Below are 17497 nucleotides of genomic sequence, written 5' to 3' on the forward strand. Positions count from 1 at the left end.
TTTTAACTGGGACTTCTTGGGGTTTCATACTATAGTTGAAAACCTGTTATAAGGCGGAAGTGCAATGTTGTTGTATATAGATATGCACTGATGTGCATCAAAGTTTCTCAAAATCGTAGTTGGTACGACACTTTCAAATGCCAGGTTTTCTTCTAGTTGTCAGTTTTTTGCCTTTGCTCACTTAGTATTGTGTCACAGTTTCACATTATAGCGTTGCGGCGCAAGTGTGCTTTTTTTTCTATAATGCATATTGCCAACTGCGTAATCACTTCATGTAGTTTAGCTTTCTTTATCCCAAAGAAAGGGCTATTTGGTATAAACTTAGTTATTTCAATATGTCCGGATTGCAGCGTGGCTTCGGCCGTGAAAGAAACAGCAGCTCATATCGTATATCTAATGGATGTGTTGGCTACGTGTGTTGTGAAAAACTAACCACGTTACCAGTCTCCCACTGTTTAATGTCTGCATCCAACACTGTGACAAAAATTACGACTGTCCCACGGAAAGCTGGCCGAAGTGAGCCGCTGCCGCCACTTCCGATTAATAATTCTTGGGGTTGTACGTCCCGAAACCCCGATGTGATTATGAGGGACGCAGTAGTTAAGAGCTCCGGAAATTTGGGCCATTCGATGACCTTTAACGTGCTCCTAAATCTAAGTACACGGGCCTCTAGCATTTTTTCATCGAAATGCCGGCCGCCGCGGCGGGGATTCGGTCCCACGACCTTGTGGGTCAGCAGTCGAGCACTATAACCACTAGACCACCGTGGCGGGTGCCACTTCCGATTGCCACAGCATCACATGATGCTTCTTTCGTAATAATAATATGTGGGGTTGAACGTCCCAAAACCACGATATTTCTTTCGTGTTTGAAACAAAGGTTACATTTACGTGGTCGTTTTTTGATGTAGGTACATTTGGAGGTGTTGTAATTATTCCTTGGTTCGACTCCTCAATCTCCCCCCCCCCCCCCCTCCAACTCACAGACACACACACACAACAAAGTTGGTAGCTTTCGAAAGAGGTATGAAGGATGCTCGTAGAAACGCATAATTGGAGTGTAGCCATTTTCTTATGCTTACGAATGGGCTGGTTATGCACTTCCATCTGTCTGTGGGTGAGAATGTAGATTTCAGGATCGTTGAAATTTGCATTTGCTCTTGGCAGTACCGAGTAATAATTAGTGGAAAAAACGAGCTGTGCGCCGAGTTAGTAAGACGCATCTGCATATTGCTCATCAGTGTGTTGAATGGCATTTATTATGCATTGTATTGAATTTGTTTACCCTCTGTCTTTATTTTTAATAAGTAAAACGGGAGATTGGCTACGCCTTTTTTTACCATCTCCCTTCGTGTAATACAGATAACTGAGAAATTCCCGTTTCTTCTTTAGAAAAAACACTTGGACCTTTTTCGCTCCATGCACCGAGTTCATGAATGTGGCGCTGGAAGAACCTGATGTTTTATTATTTCCATTTTGCTGACAGTCATTAATGTTGCTCCTAGATCAAATCCATATGTTTTGTTCATGTGTGCATCAAAGCCAGACTTGGAGATTTCTATTCGAGGCTAGTGTTGGCATAGCAAGAAAACCAAGTCGATGACTGTTAGTAATAGCAATCCTTGTTCAGCTTGTATTTGCACACAGATGACTGGCAAGGAGGTTTGCTGTAGGCATTGCATCTTTGGTGGTGACGGTACTCGCAGCAGTGCTTCTTCCTATTCTTTTTTTTTTCGTTTGCTTGATTGTAGTTTGGCAAGGTTTTCTTTTTGTTTCAAGCTTTTGTTTTTCTTCAGATGCGCTTACTGAGATCTGGGACAACTTTTCTGGCGATGCAGCCAGATGATGTCAGACAAAAGTGGATACAAAATTTGTTCAGGTAAGACACATAGGTTGCAGACGGAAGGACGACTCATGCAAGGAAAATGAGATATTGCGACCGCATCACTGAATTAGCGCACGGCGCTGTGGCGAAAGCCATGCACTGATGTTCTACGAAACCCGGTTTGAGCGTAACGCTGTCTTGTAACGCTCAGTTAAAAGTATGCTATATATGTAGTTACCGTCTCATTGGTTTTAGAGGTTTAGCGGAGCGTTTATGGTTCACGACCCCCCCCCCCCCTTCCTAGCTTCTTTTTCAGACTGGTGCATCCTAATAATTTCCACACAGATGCACTCGCTCCGTTAACCAGCAGCATGAGCGGAGAAGCAGAGTTGCGTCCTGTTGGCTTCTTCATCGCTTTACAGACAACATAACTACGTGTCGCTGACGTCTCTGGGCGATGTGCTTTTGCAAAATGCGGCATCACTGCACTTCTCAGTGTTTCAGCTCATCAAATGGTAGCGGAACGGAGAGAAAGCAACGTTCAGATTAAGGTGTCTATTACTGTTGCATAACTCATCCAGCAGCTGAGTTATGCCGCAGCTGGGAACAGCAGGAACTGTCTGTTAGTTCTAATTAATGCTGCATAACCGCAATTCACTTTCGTTCCTCTGAACCGAAGCAGTTCAGTTTAGTGAGCTTGCACGATATAGGCAATGTTATGTACAAGAGGTACATAAGTAGACGGTACACCTCAAAATGGTTGCATACCTCTCTATTTTTAGCGAATGTACTACTTTGTCCTACATAGTGCCATGTAAAGCCGCTACGGCATCAAAACAAATATGATAGCGTCCATCTGGAACGGTGGTTGAAACTGTGACTGTACATCGCCTCCAGCCCGGCACAAATTTCTTTGACACTGTGTGCCTTGAAATACAGAAAGCGTCTCATACCAAGTACATTCTTTCTTATGGATGCTGATATTTTTATTTTGATGCTCTAACGCCGTTCCACGGTGCTCTTTAGTTGTGAATATTATGTTACGCTACACTTATAGGATATGTGCGCTCGTTTTGATGGCCTATTCTGTACGCATTTTCTAATTTGTGGTGTCAACATTATAATATTTATGAACGCCCTCGTACCTTGAAGAATTCGTACGCACTGTGTGATATTGACACGTCCATTCTTGAAGATTAACAAAGAATAGGTGTATATCCAGCGGCCCATACCGAAATGCTAGTATTCGTTGCTGAAGTTGTTGGTTCGGAGACATATTCATTTGCGCGTACCGTGTGACTTATGCTGCCTACTATGCGTGATAGCAGTTAGTTCGAAGTTGTCTCCTCGAACGCATACTCATCAGTACAAGTTACCTACTGGACAAAACAGTATCCAAAGCATGCCTAGTCTCCCAAGTAGCCTCTACTTATATATTGACAAATATAACATTTCAGCGAGTAAACGTTGATGAAATCCAAGCCCTATGCTTTCGTTCTAGTAAAATTCACAACGGAGCACACAGTATACAGGCAAACATAGAAAGTAGACAGAAATACTACATTGTGTGTGTATATGGTATTGCCATTGCTGCTAATAATAATCGGTGCGTCCGCCTATCAAACCTGACTGGTCGAAAAACACGTTTCATACATTCATCAGAGAAGCCGACACAAAGGAGGAGAACCATTGCAGGCTAAATTCCTTTCCGCCGACAAAGAACCGCTTCTTGGGCAGAACATCCCGAGGACCGGAACACAGCCTTTCTACGTAAAGAAAGCAAGGTAGATAATGATAGGGCTGTGGAAGCGAATGTATCCCAAATGATCGCTACCGATTCCTAGCAGTATAATGGCTTTGGTGGCGCGTCTGTCAAACGGAAATGGCAAGCTAACGTGAAGCTTTTGTGTAGCCGAACATTATGTGCGAGTTGTCGTTGGTACCTACATATAAGTGCTGGTGGTATAGGGCATCCGGTACGGGACCAAACGAGTGAAACAAACACACACACACACACACACACACACACACACACACACACACACACACACACACACACACACACACACACACACACACACACACACACACACACACACACACGGCGATGTTTATGTGCGCTCTTGTTTCGCTGGTTTTGGTCCCGTCTTGGATGCGCTATACCATTTGCAGTTACGATAAATCACCAACAAGCCCAACATGTAAGATCACTCGATCCTATATAAGGTCTGAAATTGTTTTCTTCTTTTATGTCTTTTGTTTGTTTCTTTGATGCCTGTAGTGACTCGAAATGGGGAGGTCACACATCTGCAGGCATTTTTAGCGCCAGAGCGTTAAAGAGCTCGTTGCGCAGAAATTACGGTGTCGGCGTCGGCGACAGCATGGTTTGTGAGCGAAAAATCAGCGTTTTCCGTGAGTGAAAAATGCAAATAATAAAAATCATGGCTCCGAGCCGCAATCGAACCCAGGCCTTTTGTGTGGCAAGCAGATGTCCCGTCACAGAGGTGGCGGGACATCTATGCAGGTGTCAGTGCTTGAAAGCGTTTAAAAAATTCCTATGCAGGTGTCATTCAGTGCGAGGAGTCACGTTACAACATGTAAAATTGCGTGGCAGAAGCTTAAAATCGCACCAGGCGTCACAATATCTGAATTGCACAATGACTAATTGGTTGAAAACTTCCCACCCATTAAAGTGGGCTCAGGCATAACTCTTCACCGCCCTGAGCCACATCAACAAAGTGCACATAGTGCCTTAGAGACGCGTAGTGGGTACGTGGCTAATTCACAACAGCGAGAGAGAAGGAATATAGGAAAAGCAGGGAGGGTAACTTTCACCGGCGGTCGCTCAAAGCTGTTGCCTTCAAGTACTGCAGGGGGCTCGTGTGGCTTTCTGGGCTGATATGCTGTGAGACCAGGCCCCCAAGACCTTTCCTTCAGTAAAGGGCCGATCATCGGGTCTCCAAGGTACACTGGAGAGTCCGGCGATCTTGTTCGAATTGGGGACAGTGGCACAAGAGATGGTCAATAGTCTCTACACAGTTGCACAAGCGGCTCATAAATGGGACCCAGATATGAAGTTTCGTATGCCTCACAAGCTGAAGCGAAAGATGACATGCATGATTCACCGCATTCGTCTTGGTGTGGCATTCACAAGACGCTATGCCCACTTGATCGGCTGCAGTGGCACAGGTCCCGATTGTGGTCATTGTCGGATACCAGAGACACTTGAACATATATTTTGCGCCTGTCCAGCGTACGCACGAGAACGACAGAAACCGATCTCATCGATTGGGCAATATCATAGTAGGCCATTAACCGATGAGGTTGTGTTAGGTCCTTGGCCTGACGTCAGCAGCACAATTGTGGTTATCGAAGCAGTCGTAGCCTTCTTACAAGCCACTGGACTGGATGCACGTCTGTAGATTTGCCTCAGCGTCACGAACTATATTGTCATCTCTTTACCTTACCATCGTCATTCATCACTCTTTCGCTCCCCTGTCCCCCCTCCCCAGTGTAGAGTAGCAGGCCAGAGCGAACTATAGCTCAGGCCGACCTCTCTGCCTTTCTGTAAATAAATTCTCTTTGTCTCTCTCTCTCTCAGTTATCGCACATGGATGAATCTGCCATACCAATGCGATAGCTGAATGAGTTGGTAAACGCTACACCGACCCACAACCGACGCAGCATTGTAGCGTCACGTCGAGAAATCTTCGATGGCAGTTGTAGCTGGAGTAACGATTCAAGGTTCTGTGGGCGACGATTGAAGTTTAGTGGATAATTCCAGTGCGCAAGCGTGGCATTATGCGCAATGTGACGAAGTTCTCTTGCAGCGTCTACTCTTTACAAGGGTATGAACAATGTGGTCGCACCATCGTGGGCACATCGGGCCGCGTCGTCGGCGAGGTGGTTACCACTGATCCCACATTTGACGCGGTAGCCATTGTAAGACTATGTCGTGTCCTTGATTAGCGGCGCGATGACAAATTTCATTGATATGAGACACCAATTGATGGTAGTTTCCACGTCGTAGACTTCTCACGCATTGAAGAGCCGCCTTAGAGTCGCAGAATATGGCCCATTTACTAGGGGATTCTTGTATAACAATTTCCATTTCGGCGAGCTCGGAGCCCATAGATGCCGTGACGTGTGAGGTCTTGAACTTGACGGTGATTGATGGAGATGGTACCACAAAGGCGCCCGTCGAACTTCCCGAGACCAAACCGTCCATGTAAACATGAATTTGGTTAGCGTAGGACATATGCAAAAGGTCCAATGAGATCTGCTTGAGGGCTGCAGATGAATTGTGGTGTAGTGGGTACTTGCAATAAGTGTTCTAGGATAGTTTAAAACTGCGAAAAGTTCCTTTCCTCGCGACACGGTTGAGGAGTCGACCGAGAAGCGAAGCTGGGTCAGCGAATGAGAAGGCGATGCAAAAGGGGCCCGATTACGCTATGGCGTTCACTCTTGAAGGCGAAGCTCAAGCGGCCTCCAAGCTTTTAGGGTTTCTTTCTTGCCTTTCAAATGTTTTTAAACAGCGGCGCTGTTTAAGCTGGAGGTAAGGCTGTTGATGGATGCATGAAAAACTTTATCGTGGTCTTTGATGTGCGCACAGAACTCTGCGGGTATGCGACACAGAAAGCCGGTATGGGCCAAGTAGCTCCTAGCACAGCATATTCTTATTAGCATAGCATATAGTCATGCATATTATAGTATAGCAAGGGACTGGGAAAACGAAGTTAGGGTGAGGAGGAGCGATGTGAGGGCTAGGAGGAGGTAAAGGAGGAGAGAGGGCAATATAGAAAGAGATAAAGAAAGAGAGAAAGATGAAAGAAAGAAGAGGGTGATGATGAAGAAACATAAAAAAAGGACTCAATCTGCGTTCGCCAGGTGGTGGCGCTTGCTCACCAGCTTTACTGTTTACTCACAGTGCACAGCCATGGATCTGGCTAAAATTTTTCTTTCTGTCTCAATCTCCCGTTCCATTGCTTGCCACTCGATCTAGAGGGTACACGTCTCGAGCATATATGCGCAGAGAGGCAAAGAAATTTATTCAAGTGACAGCGGCTGAAACTCCTCAGTGGGAGGAGTATTTAAATTAGGACCCCTACATGTTAGCCGCGCAATGTCTTCGATGTTTTAACGTCGAGCTGAATGATAAGGCCCCCGAGTCCACTTTAGACTGCGAAACTTCTCAGTATCAAGTGAGTAAAGAGAGGCTAGTATGGTTGGGAGAATTGGGAAATTGGGAGGTGTGGCATAAAGCGTTGAGGTTGCCGCTGAAGACCTTGGTGGTCGTGTACTGTTACAGATAAAAGCGCTTGAGGATTGATAGGTTGGAGTTAAATTGAAGTTCACGCCACGTCACAGCAGGGAGGGATGTGAGGGCGACAAGGAAACGTGTTTATCAGTAGTTTTCGAGGGCGTCGGTGCAGTGAGTATGTGTGAGTATGTAAGGGGGTGCCGCATCTCGTGCGGCGGACTGATTTTCGTTGATGCATGGTTAGCGAATTTTTGAGCGGCGATGTGGGCATGCTTATTGCTAGGAGTAGAGTAGTGAGCCGAAGATGCGCACCTTATCATGTGTGCGGTGTGAACGCCTATAGACGGCCTCTGTCATATAAATACGCAAAAATCTATTGCCAAACAACATTGCATCTGATAAGAAGAATGGCAGTATAAGGTTAGGTTACTTGAAATAGAGAAGGTGAGCGTTAGTAGCGAGATGCGTCTTCAGTATATGAACGGCTTCATAAATGGGGCACCATTAGGAATGATACTCACTTTTGATGTTTATTTGGGATATTATAATTCACTGACCTTTCAATGAGTGAGAATGAGGTGAGCATCCCCTTAGAGGTTCGTCCGCAATTGCCGTGTGAATCTTACAGCGAAGCTGCGTATGACTCGTACCCTGCGATTTCTTCATTTCCGCCGACGGAACAGTCGACAGGAAACGCTTCCACGAACTAAAGCGAAAAGAAGCGTTCGCCATAAGGGAAACACATGCGGAGAACGCCGCGTGCGTTTCCCATTAGAGTAACGCATGCACTGTACACCTCACTATTCATCCCAATAAAGAAACACACAAAACAAGTGTGAATACCACGTCATAGATGATAAGGCACGCCAACAATGCGAAGCACGTAGCGTTCGCCGCATGAATTTCCTGGCAAAGGTTACGGTTGTATACTACGAAGCTGCCGGGAAGCGGCAGCTATGGCTTATGAAACAGGAAGTGACACCACTACACTTTCATATGTATAAGATGAACCCGCCTAGTAAATGACTTCATTTCTCTTGCGATAGCGCTATGGTAAGGCCCCGCATACTTAAGACTACCGAAGAGCAGTGTGAACAGGTAGCTAAATTGCAATTAATTGTCTAGATGTCAATTATTTGCTGTACTGCGTTGCTCAATAGTTCAAGACTACATCACATTAGTGTATTGTATCAGGTAATTACACAGTTTCCCTCACCATCGACCTCCAAAGCGTTGAAGGGAGCCCATTTTTTTAAAACTAGAAGACTAAAAGAAGTCTTGTCAAAAGCAATAGTGTGTTTTTTTTCCTCTTTTTTTATTGCGATAGCAATTATATAGACACTCCGGACGCACTTTTTCCGTCACCATCGCCGGCGCCGTCATGTCTGAGTCTGAGTCTGAGTCTGAGTCTTTATTTCAGACATGCATAAAGTCCAAATCGATAAGATCGCCGCGCGCGTCGTATGTTCTGTGCGCGAGTGAAAGCGCACGAGCGCTGCTGATGAACGTCAAGGAGAAGTGAAACGCTCAAGGAGAGCTGAAACTAGCCGGCCGTCTCCGACGTGCGAGAGGCGCATAGAGATAGGAGCCGGACGGCGGTCTTCGCAGGTCGGGCAAGAAATGCGTACTTTGACCGACCGAGCGTGGTCTACCGCGGTCGAGCGTGCCGTATCCCGTATCTTTGGAGGGATCAGAAGATGGCTCATAGCTTGTACGTGTTGTGCTCTCATGGCAAAGGTTGCGTTGAAGCCATAGACAGTACGAATGTCACTTCGCTCGCTGCAGCAGCCACGTTACTTAAAGGGGTGAGCTGCTAGCCTTACTTCGTATAACATTTCAATTTGTTGCTGTTGCATTCATTGCTTCGCCCTTGCGGCGAAACTGGGACTCTTTCTTTCCGTTATTGCTCCGGTGGTCTTCAGTACGTCTTCTCTCGACAGAAAAGAATATGCTTAATGTTGCGGTTTTTCTGCAGCGGCGTTTTGCGATCAAAAGCTAGTTAAGGTTTCAAAGGGGCGCGACGGGTTGTTTCACAGGCTTGCTATCTATCGTGGTTGACGTTCACATTTAACGCAAGCACACGAAGGGCGTGCAGCAGCGCACTCTGTGATTTGTTATATCGACCACATTTTATTTTCCTGGTGAGAATTCCGTGGAATATTTATGGCTATATTTGTAGTGATACCTTAGAAGGCCTTCCCCATCTACAGACTAAAGAAAATAAGTTAATGAAAAAGTATTTGCTGAAAGGATATCAATATGATAATGTTTTAGTACGTTAGACCAATGTATCGGGCAATGTTGTCTGTGGGGAAAGATTGCAGCATTATTTCTGACGTGGTATGTGCCTTTGTTTTAGAGAAGTATTGAGCAATTTTCACCGCCTTATGAAACTTCTAGGCCCTTAATGTGTATGACTGGGTGTGTGTGACCGTTTATCACAATTAATGTTTCTTTTCACTTGAACAATGTTCTGCCTGACGACGAGACGAACATCGCCCATCGGAAGCAGTACCACGGAATTCAGTTCTAGCACGCTGCGCCCTATTAGGCTAACCTTTTTTTTTCTTTTTATGACATTTGTTGAATTTACAAAGCCCTAACGTCATTTGCTAGCCCCCCCCCCCCCCCCATTCCGTTAGGGAAATTAATTAGTTTTATCTTACGCTGACATCAAGAATCATGTGCGATGATGACAGATTATTCATCCAGCATAGTACATTATGTAAACCGCGATGGCAAAAGGACGGCGTATGTGGGGAGGGGGTGGGGAATTACCATTTACCACTCCGTCCAGTAACTACAATTTTCGTTCTTATCCAAAACGCAAGGTACATCTTTGAACGTGGTTTTTGATTTATTTTTTTCGCACCCGCAAACACGAAGTCACGCCCTTTGGCATCGCAGCAGCCCTTGTGTTGGCATACGGGGCAAGGTAGTGGATGGTGCCCGCACATTAGTTAAAATCAATAGAATACACAAGGGAACTGTCGTGTAATCGGTTGTGCGACGACGGCGAAAGACGGTGCGCCCGGTTGAAATGTCAGCGACACACTACGCATACTTGGGCTCCAGTGACAGTGCAGCGTTTTCCGCTAACTGAAGTAATTTCCGGCCATCTTCCTGCAGGGCCGGCGAACTGTGCTAAGAGGCGCACTGGCGACGCGCGCCGGCGCAGACCCCGACGGGGGCGGCGCCGACGGTGCCGACCCGGACATGGGGCCCGGCAGCGTGGACCTGTCGGACCTGCGGCGTCGCTACTCGGGCCGGTTGCGGCATTCGCTGCTACTAACACTGCTAGCCGCCCTCGTAGTGCTGGGTCTGGCCTTCCTCCTCCTCGTGCTCCTGTTGTACCCACACGTGAGTAGACTCTCGATGCTGTTGGAGAATTTCGTAGACAAAAAAAAAGAGACCTCGTACATAAAAACTACTGCGCTTTGGCGTCGTGTCTGCCCCTGTCACCGTTTTTCTTGTGCGCTGTTTTTCTTTCCCAGGCGTCAATCGCAAAGGAACTAAAAAAGACCGGAAAGAAAATTTAGTTTACGCTCTGTTTTGATTACCAATGTCAGCTTAACGCTTGATCTACAACAGCGCAGTCAATCTCAGTGTGTTTGCCTCACACGTTGGCATAGGCACCTTGCACCAGTGAGATGGCGTACAACGCTCTCATTTATCAAGCCAGCGTCGCCGAATCGCAAGTCAGGCTGGGCTAACTCCGGCCACTAGGGAAGCGAATAAAACGAGATGGCTTTCCACGAGCCGGCGACTTATGCTTCATCGCTCGTCTATTATTTACAGGCCGAGCTTTGCCAAGCTCAAGTTTAGCGACGCTTCTTATTTGAACCTTTAACGCTTCCGAGACATGTGGAGCATGCGCAGTCGGAAAGCTTTGGCCTTTGGAAACTCCTCCCTTTTTGCTAAATGATCTGAGGTGTCACGATGATAGTGCGTCGCGTCCCTCCAATCTTCCTTACGCCGTCGATTAGGTTACGCGTAATCGCGCCACTGTCATCTGTGGAAAGCTTTATCGCAAGGCGCCTATAAATAACGGAAGTGAGCGGCCAGGGTGTCGCACGGATTCTCCCATAAAATGAAAAAATATCCATTGAAACACTTTAAACAACCGTTTGTGCAGTGCAACTCTGAACCAGGCCGCTAAACACTCTCCGTTTGAAGCAGCGTTTGATAGAGAATGTTTTAATATAAGCGGATTCAAACGTACATGCCCTTTGGCTGCGGCCTTTTGACTCGTTGCGGTAGGCAATGAAGAGAAATTTGTACGTAGAGGGCAAGACGAAATACCAAGTAGTTTTGGATGTATGTGCAAGTGGCCTTCCAGCAGTGAATGAAATAATCAGTGAAATAAAACTGCATTGGCTGGTATAATGCTGTAATATTTGGTATTCAGCGCAAAAGATTTGCGTGCGAACATTAGCTTCGTTACACGCGATCTAGCGGTCGGAAGAAACAGTAGCGCGTAATGCTACTTTGTGTCAGGAAATTCACTGTTCATATTGAAGCACACGTGTCCAGCTTCTGACCTGACTGCGAATCGTTGTGTTAGTACTAATATAACAATTTCTGGCACTTCACGCGTCAAAACCGCGAAATGACGATTAGGCATGCCGTACTGGGGGCTCCGGAATAGTTTTGACTACCTGGGGTCCTTCAACGTGCACCTCTATATGCAGGCACGTAGCCAGGATTTTTTTTCGGGGGGGGGCCCAAGGCCTAATTTTTCGAAAGACAATCTTTCCATGGCAAAAACAAAAAAAGTACCCTGGGAATATAGAGGGCTGGAAAAATTTCGGGGGGGGGGGGGGGGGGGCCCCCCCGGCCCCCCCCCCCCCCCCCCGAAACATGTCGGAACCTCAAGTGACCCTTCGCGTTGGTGAGTTATAGGCCGTCGAGGCTGGTAGGCCTGGATAGTGCTACGTAGATCAACATCAGTGGATGGCGCTTGTCGATTTCGTAGACTACCTGGGCGTATGTGGCCTACGTAGCCTAGTCTACAAAGCGGCTGTCAATCAATCTGGCATCATCCTCGGTCAGCATGAGACCATTGCCCAGCCGCGTGACAAATGAAGAGGACACTGCGTCGTTTTGGCGGACTAAGTGCACTTTACGGTGCGATGATGTGAATATCATACGTAACTTTCATTAACGTATTCCTCCGGGGTCGAGCAATACGTCAATAAAGCTTGCTGAATCATAGGAATACAAATGTAATGTTTATTAGACTGCTATAAAAGCGAAGCCAACACTGGAACCGCAGACGTTAATGTAATATGATGCCTGCATCGTAGGAGTACATATGTAGTGTTTATTGCTTTCTTGTAAAATTAGATAGCCACCACCGCAATCACAATTGACGTTGCAGCAACATTACGCCTGCATAGGTTGTTTTTACAAACCAGTTTAGAAGACCTGGCGTGGCTCTGTGGTAGAATACCTGATTGCCACGCAGAATAGTTGCGTTCGATTCCTGCTGGGATCCTAAGCTTCATTCTTTCCATTCGTTGGGTCAACGCTGCCGATGCCGGTTTTTCTTAAAGCGCTCGCATTTAAGTTGCCAATGTCGGTTCTCGCCATTACTGGGTATATATATAAACTGTCAATCACCTGTGGCGCATACCTGTACACAGTACACCGCGGCCCGTGGTAAACGGGTATGTGCCACACGTGTCTAGAAAAAAGGGTTTGACGAAGTACGCGTCAGGACTTTCACGTATTCATGTCATGACCCGACAGTCATATTCGTCAAATCCTGTTAACCACCCATGCCAATTTTGGTCTATACCAAGTTAAGGAGGCGATCATGAGAGCACCGAGACGTAGGCGGCCAGATAGATAGATAGATAGATAGATAGATAGATAGATAGATCGATAGATAGAAACGCTCAAAGTGCCAAAGGTTCGCTAAGAAATGCTTCGCATTTAAAACAGCCGTTAGAGCACCATGATCGGGTCAAGTATGTCATGACTTACATTACATGCAGTGGCATGATTTTCGTGTTATGACCAGTCACTCCTGTACGTTTTACGCTTTTGTCATTCCATGATAATTTTGGTACTGATCACGGCCCCGCCACGGTGGTCTAGTGGTTATGGTACTCGACTGCTGACCCGAAGGTCGCGGGATCGAATCCCGGCCGCGGCGGCTGCATTTTCGATGGAGGCGAAAATGTTTGAGGCCCGTGTACTTAGATTTAGGTGCACGTTAAAGAACCCCAGGTGGTCGAAATTTCCGGAGCCCTCCACTACGGCGTCTCTCATAATCATGTGGTGGTTTTGGGACGTTAAACCCCAGATGTTATTATTATTTTTATTGGTACTGATCACGTTATTCAAACGGCCGCGAGAGCACGAAGACCTAGGTGGCCAGTTAGATAGATAGACAGATAGATACGCTCAAAATGACTTTGGTGTGCCATAAAGTGCTTCGGGTTTAATAATACATGCCTGAACTATTGGTTACTAGCAATATATGTGCAAGCCCTATAGTCAGGAGGGGGAAACTGAGCCAAACTTTCGCACAAGTTACTGAAAGCGCTCCGTCGCTGCATGTCAGGTATTGCCAGCGAACGGGGACGTTTGAACCAAGATGGCGCCCACAAAAGCAGTGTCTCCACCCTGTAGCGGAGGAGGCGGACACATCGAGGCGCCCTAGCGCGTGCGGGCACGTGGCGGCGTCCTGCGGCGGCCGCGGTAACTGTGCAGCTCACGATGCTCTAATCAGCCAGTAGCCGTGAAATTGGGTATATGGCGCGGTCATTTGGGTATATGGCATCATTTGTCGAGAGAAGATGGAACTATTTTTAGCTTACTTTGAGAATTAGTTGGAAGTTCCGGACCGTGTGCTGCGCTATATTCTTTTGCTCGCGTGTTCTCAGGAGCTTCGATTACCGATCGGCAGCGTTTTCTGAGCATGTTGAAAAAGTGTTGCAGGGCCCCTTTAAATGTACTGTAGTAATTGAGATATAAATGTGAAGAAAGTAAAGTGGACGAAAAGACAACTTGCCGCCGGCAGGGAGCGAACATTTTTTTCCCCTTCTTTCATTTCCATTCTTTCATTCATTTCCCTTCTTTCATTCATAACATGACATAGCTGTGAGTAATCGTACCGCTGACTACGTCACAATGGTGTTTCTCTCACTTGCGCTCGTCCACTACCAGTGTGAAACCCAACAATCGGGAAGTCGTGAGCTCGAGGCAGCTGGCCGGAGTAGAATTAACACTGCCAACATCACGCAATCGTTGTCTTGATGCTGACGTAAAACACATTTCAGCGTGAGTCGCATAGCTGCTCCTTTTTTAAAGAAACGTGTTGGTCCGCCCGTTAACGCCTTGCGTAATCGCAACGATGCAGGGTAGTTAGCTACCAGCAACGTGCTCCGCACAGCAGCACAGTGCGCGAGCTTTTTTTTTTTGTGACTCCTGCGTCTATTCATTCATATTTTTTTTCTTTCTGCGCACATAAGCGAAATGGCATAGCTGCATGTATCCAATGTACGGTGACAGACTCCTTCGCCGTTTTTTTTATACAGCAAATATAATCATTTTACGCTTTTGTTTTCAACGGTCCTTAGAAAGTCTGCAACATCTTTCGCGTTATATGCCACGATAACACTCAGTTGCGAAACGAACTGTGACAGTCGCCCAGTGCGACAATCACTCTCAAAATGTAACTCATAAAAATTCAAAGCCACTGTTCCTGTTGTACGAAAGGACAATGAAGTCTACAACACACGTCATCAGCAGCAACACCACACACACAAAGAGAGTGCATCCGCAGAAATTGGACGTTGTCCGAAGAGGCAGTAGCTGGCTAAATTACCTGCCTGGACGGTGCTTTGAGAACCAGAGCTGTCTCGTCGCGTTGTGCCGAGGTGCATCCTCATCTAACCGCGCACTCTCGTATAAGGTTTCATGAGGACGCAAGGGTTAGTCACCCTGGCTCAACGTGATTGGACCGCTGCTTATGCGTTGCTGCTGGTGAAGACGCAAGCGGTGGTCGCGAGTCGAGCGTGAGACCGCAAGTGGAATGAACCAGGGACGGTGTGCGCGAAGACAAACACTGGCTTGTCGGCAGTGCTGGCACTTGTAAGGCTTGCGAGAGACTCGCTTCACTTTATGACTCGCAAGCACTCGAGCTGCCACCCGGCAACGACTCCGAGTGACCGGTGCTCGGGAGCTGGGCACAAAAAGCGAGCCCCCATAAGGGCGCGGATGCGGCGAGATAGCACGTATTGCTGTCGCCGCCGGGCGCCACTCATCCTGACCGTGAGCGGTCATATATTGTGCCGCGCACAATGGCGGCGCCGGTTCTCGCTCTCCGGGAACTGTCGGCGCAGGCTGAAATCATCGCGCTTGTTTCCTCAGCCTCCGTCTCTCTCATGTGTTCGTCTTTGTGTCATATAGCAAGGCCATATATTGGACAAGAGCGTTAACTTTAGGCCCCCCGCGCTTATTGAGTAATAAATCGAAGAGCATCTGCACGCATCATAGAGCAAACTCAATTGCTTTGCTGAGCGATTTCGCGAAATCATTCTGCCGAGAAGCAGAATAGAAGAGAGTGAAAAAGAAAAGAAAAACTCCGACATTTTGAGCGATTCTGGAACTGTTCTTAAGAAACACCCGTTTCGATTATACTATCGAATTACCACTGGCTGAACTTGCGTGCTATATAGCTTTGACATATTCTTTTGTTAGATAACTGTGATTTATATAAACGTAGAGTTATTGGGTGTATAGTATACGTGCATGTGTTTTTTTTTTCCTAATGTTTAACCTCCCAAAAACCACGATATGATTATGAGAGCCGCCGTAGTGGAGGGCTCCGGAAATTTTGACCGCCTGGGGTTCTTTAACGTGCACCTAAATCTAAGTACACGGGCCTCAAACATTTTCGCCTCCATCGAAAATGCAGCCGCCGCAGCCGGGATTCGATCCCGAGACCTTCGGGTCAGCAGTCGAGCGCCGTAACCACTAGACCACCGTGGCGGGGCTGCGTGTGCTTGCGTATTTCATGTACGTTTCTCGTTCGATCATTTCTTTGATCATTTGATTGCAAAAGGCGGATGATTTTGCAAGGTCTAGTTTTAGTTATCTGTTGAGAGGTTTCGCGGTACTGATAGATTGGTGACATGCAAACCGTGTAAAAAATGGCGCAAGGGTAAACGAAGCTCCGGTGTCATCTTTCACGCTGCAGTCGCTATAATCGCAATTCAAACATCAGCAATTATTTTCGCCGATGGAGCCATGCATTCGAATTATCGTGGTTACATCATGTTTGTTGCTTCTTATTTCCTGCTTTGATTCAATTGCAGGCGTTTTGATTCAAGCTGCACGCGTTTTTTGTTATGGCGATAGCAATTATATGGACACACAATGCGCATTTTTGCCGTAGCCGTCATGATCCGTATTATGTCGAAATCGATAACATCGCCCCGCGCATGGAATGTTCTGTGTGCTAGCGAAAGTTTGTGAAGGCTGCCCGCGGGCGCGGCTCAAGCAAAGATGAAACGCGCCGGTCGGCTTCGTCGGCCGAAAGGGCATGAAGGGGTGCCGGAGGGGGGGGGGGGATGCGTCGCTCAGGCACCAACTACGAACTTTGATCGAAAGGGCGCTGTCGTGCGCGCTATCTACATAGAGATCAGTAGACGGCTGATACCGTTGTACGTGCTGTACTCTCATCGCTTACTCCGCGTTGAAGCGACAGACAGTATGAAAACGGCATCGCTCCCTGGAGCGCCCGTATCCCGTTATGCCAGTGTTTTATAAAGTTACGCCACATCGACTGCTAATGAAGTTAGCTGTTAGCCTTCGTATAGCATTCCACTTGTTGCTGTAGCATTCATTGCCTGGTCTTTGTGCCGAAACTGCAGCTTTTTCTTTTAAATGCGAAGCATTTCTTAGCGAACTTCTGCGACTTTGAGCGTATCTATCTATCTATCTATCTATCTATCTATCTATCTATCTATCTATCTATCTATCTATCTATCTATCTATCTATCTATCTATCTATCTATCTATCTATCTATCTATCTATCTATCTATCTATCTATCTATCTATCTATCTATCTATCTATCTATCTATCTATCTATCTATCTATCTATCTATCTATCTATCTATCTATCTATCTATCTATCTATCTATCTATCTATCTATCTATCTATCTATCTATCTTGCCGCCTACGACTTTGCGCTCTCGTGGCCGTTTCGTTAATGGCATGTATGTCAAAAGTGATGTGGCATGACATGATTGCATGAAGAACATAAATGACAGGTCGTAACATGAAAAACCATGACATGCATGTCATGAACGGCACGATTTACATGCCACGCTCTTGGTGCTCTTGCGGCTGTTTCGTTTCTTTGATATATACCAAAATTGGCATGACGTGACAAGA

The 17497-nt window shown here is 46.7% G+C and overlaps 1 protein-coding gene across 1 annotated transcript in view; it reads left to right on the forward strand.

Moving 5' to 3' along the window:
• LOC119372661 (adenylate cyclase type 2) overlaps positions 1 to 17497 on the forward strand; it is a 597485-nt gene that overhangs the window by 227001 nt on the left and 352987 nt on the right. Inside the window, exon 2 of the mRNA XM_037643118.2 lies at positions 10214 to 10444. Coding sequence (XP_037499046.1) covers positions 10301 to 10444 — 144 coding nt within the window. The 5' untranslated portion in view covers positions 10214 to 10300. The remainder of the gene's footprint in view (positions 1 to 10213; positions 10445 to 17497) is intronic.

The sequence above is a fragment of the Rhipicephalus sanguineus genome, chromosome 1, assembly GCF_013339695.2.
Source record: "Rhipicephalus sanguineus isolate Rsan-2018 chromosome 1, BIME_Rsan_1.4, whole genome shotgun sequence".
Lineage (NCBI taxonomy): Eukaryota > Metazoa > Arthropoda > Arachnida > Ixodida > Ixodidae > Rhipicephalus > Rhipicephalus sanguineus.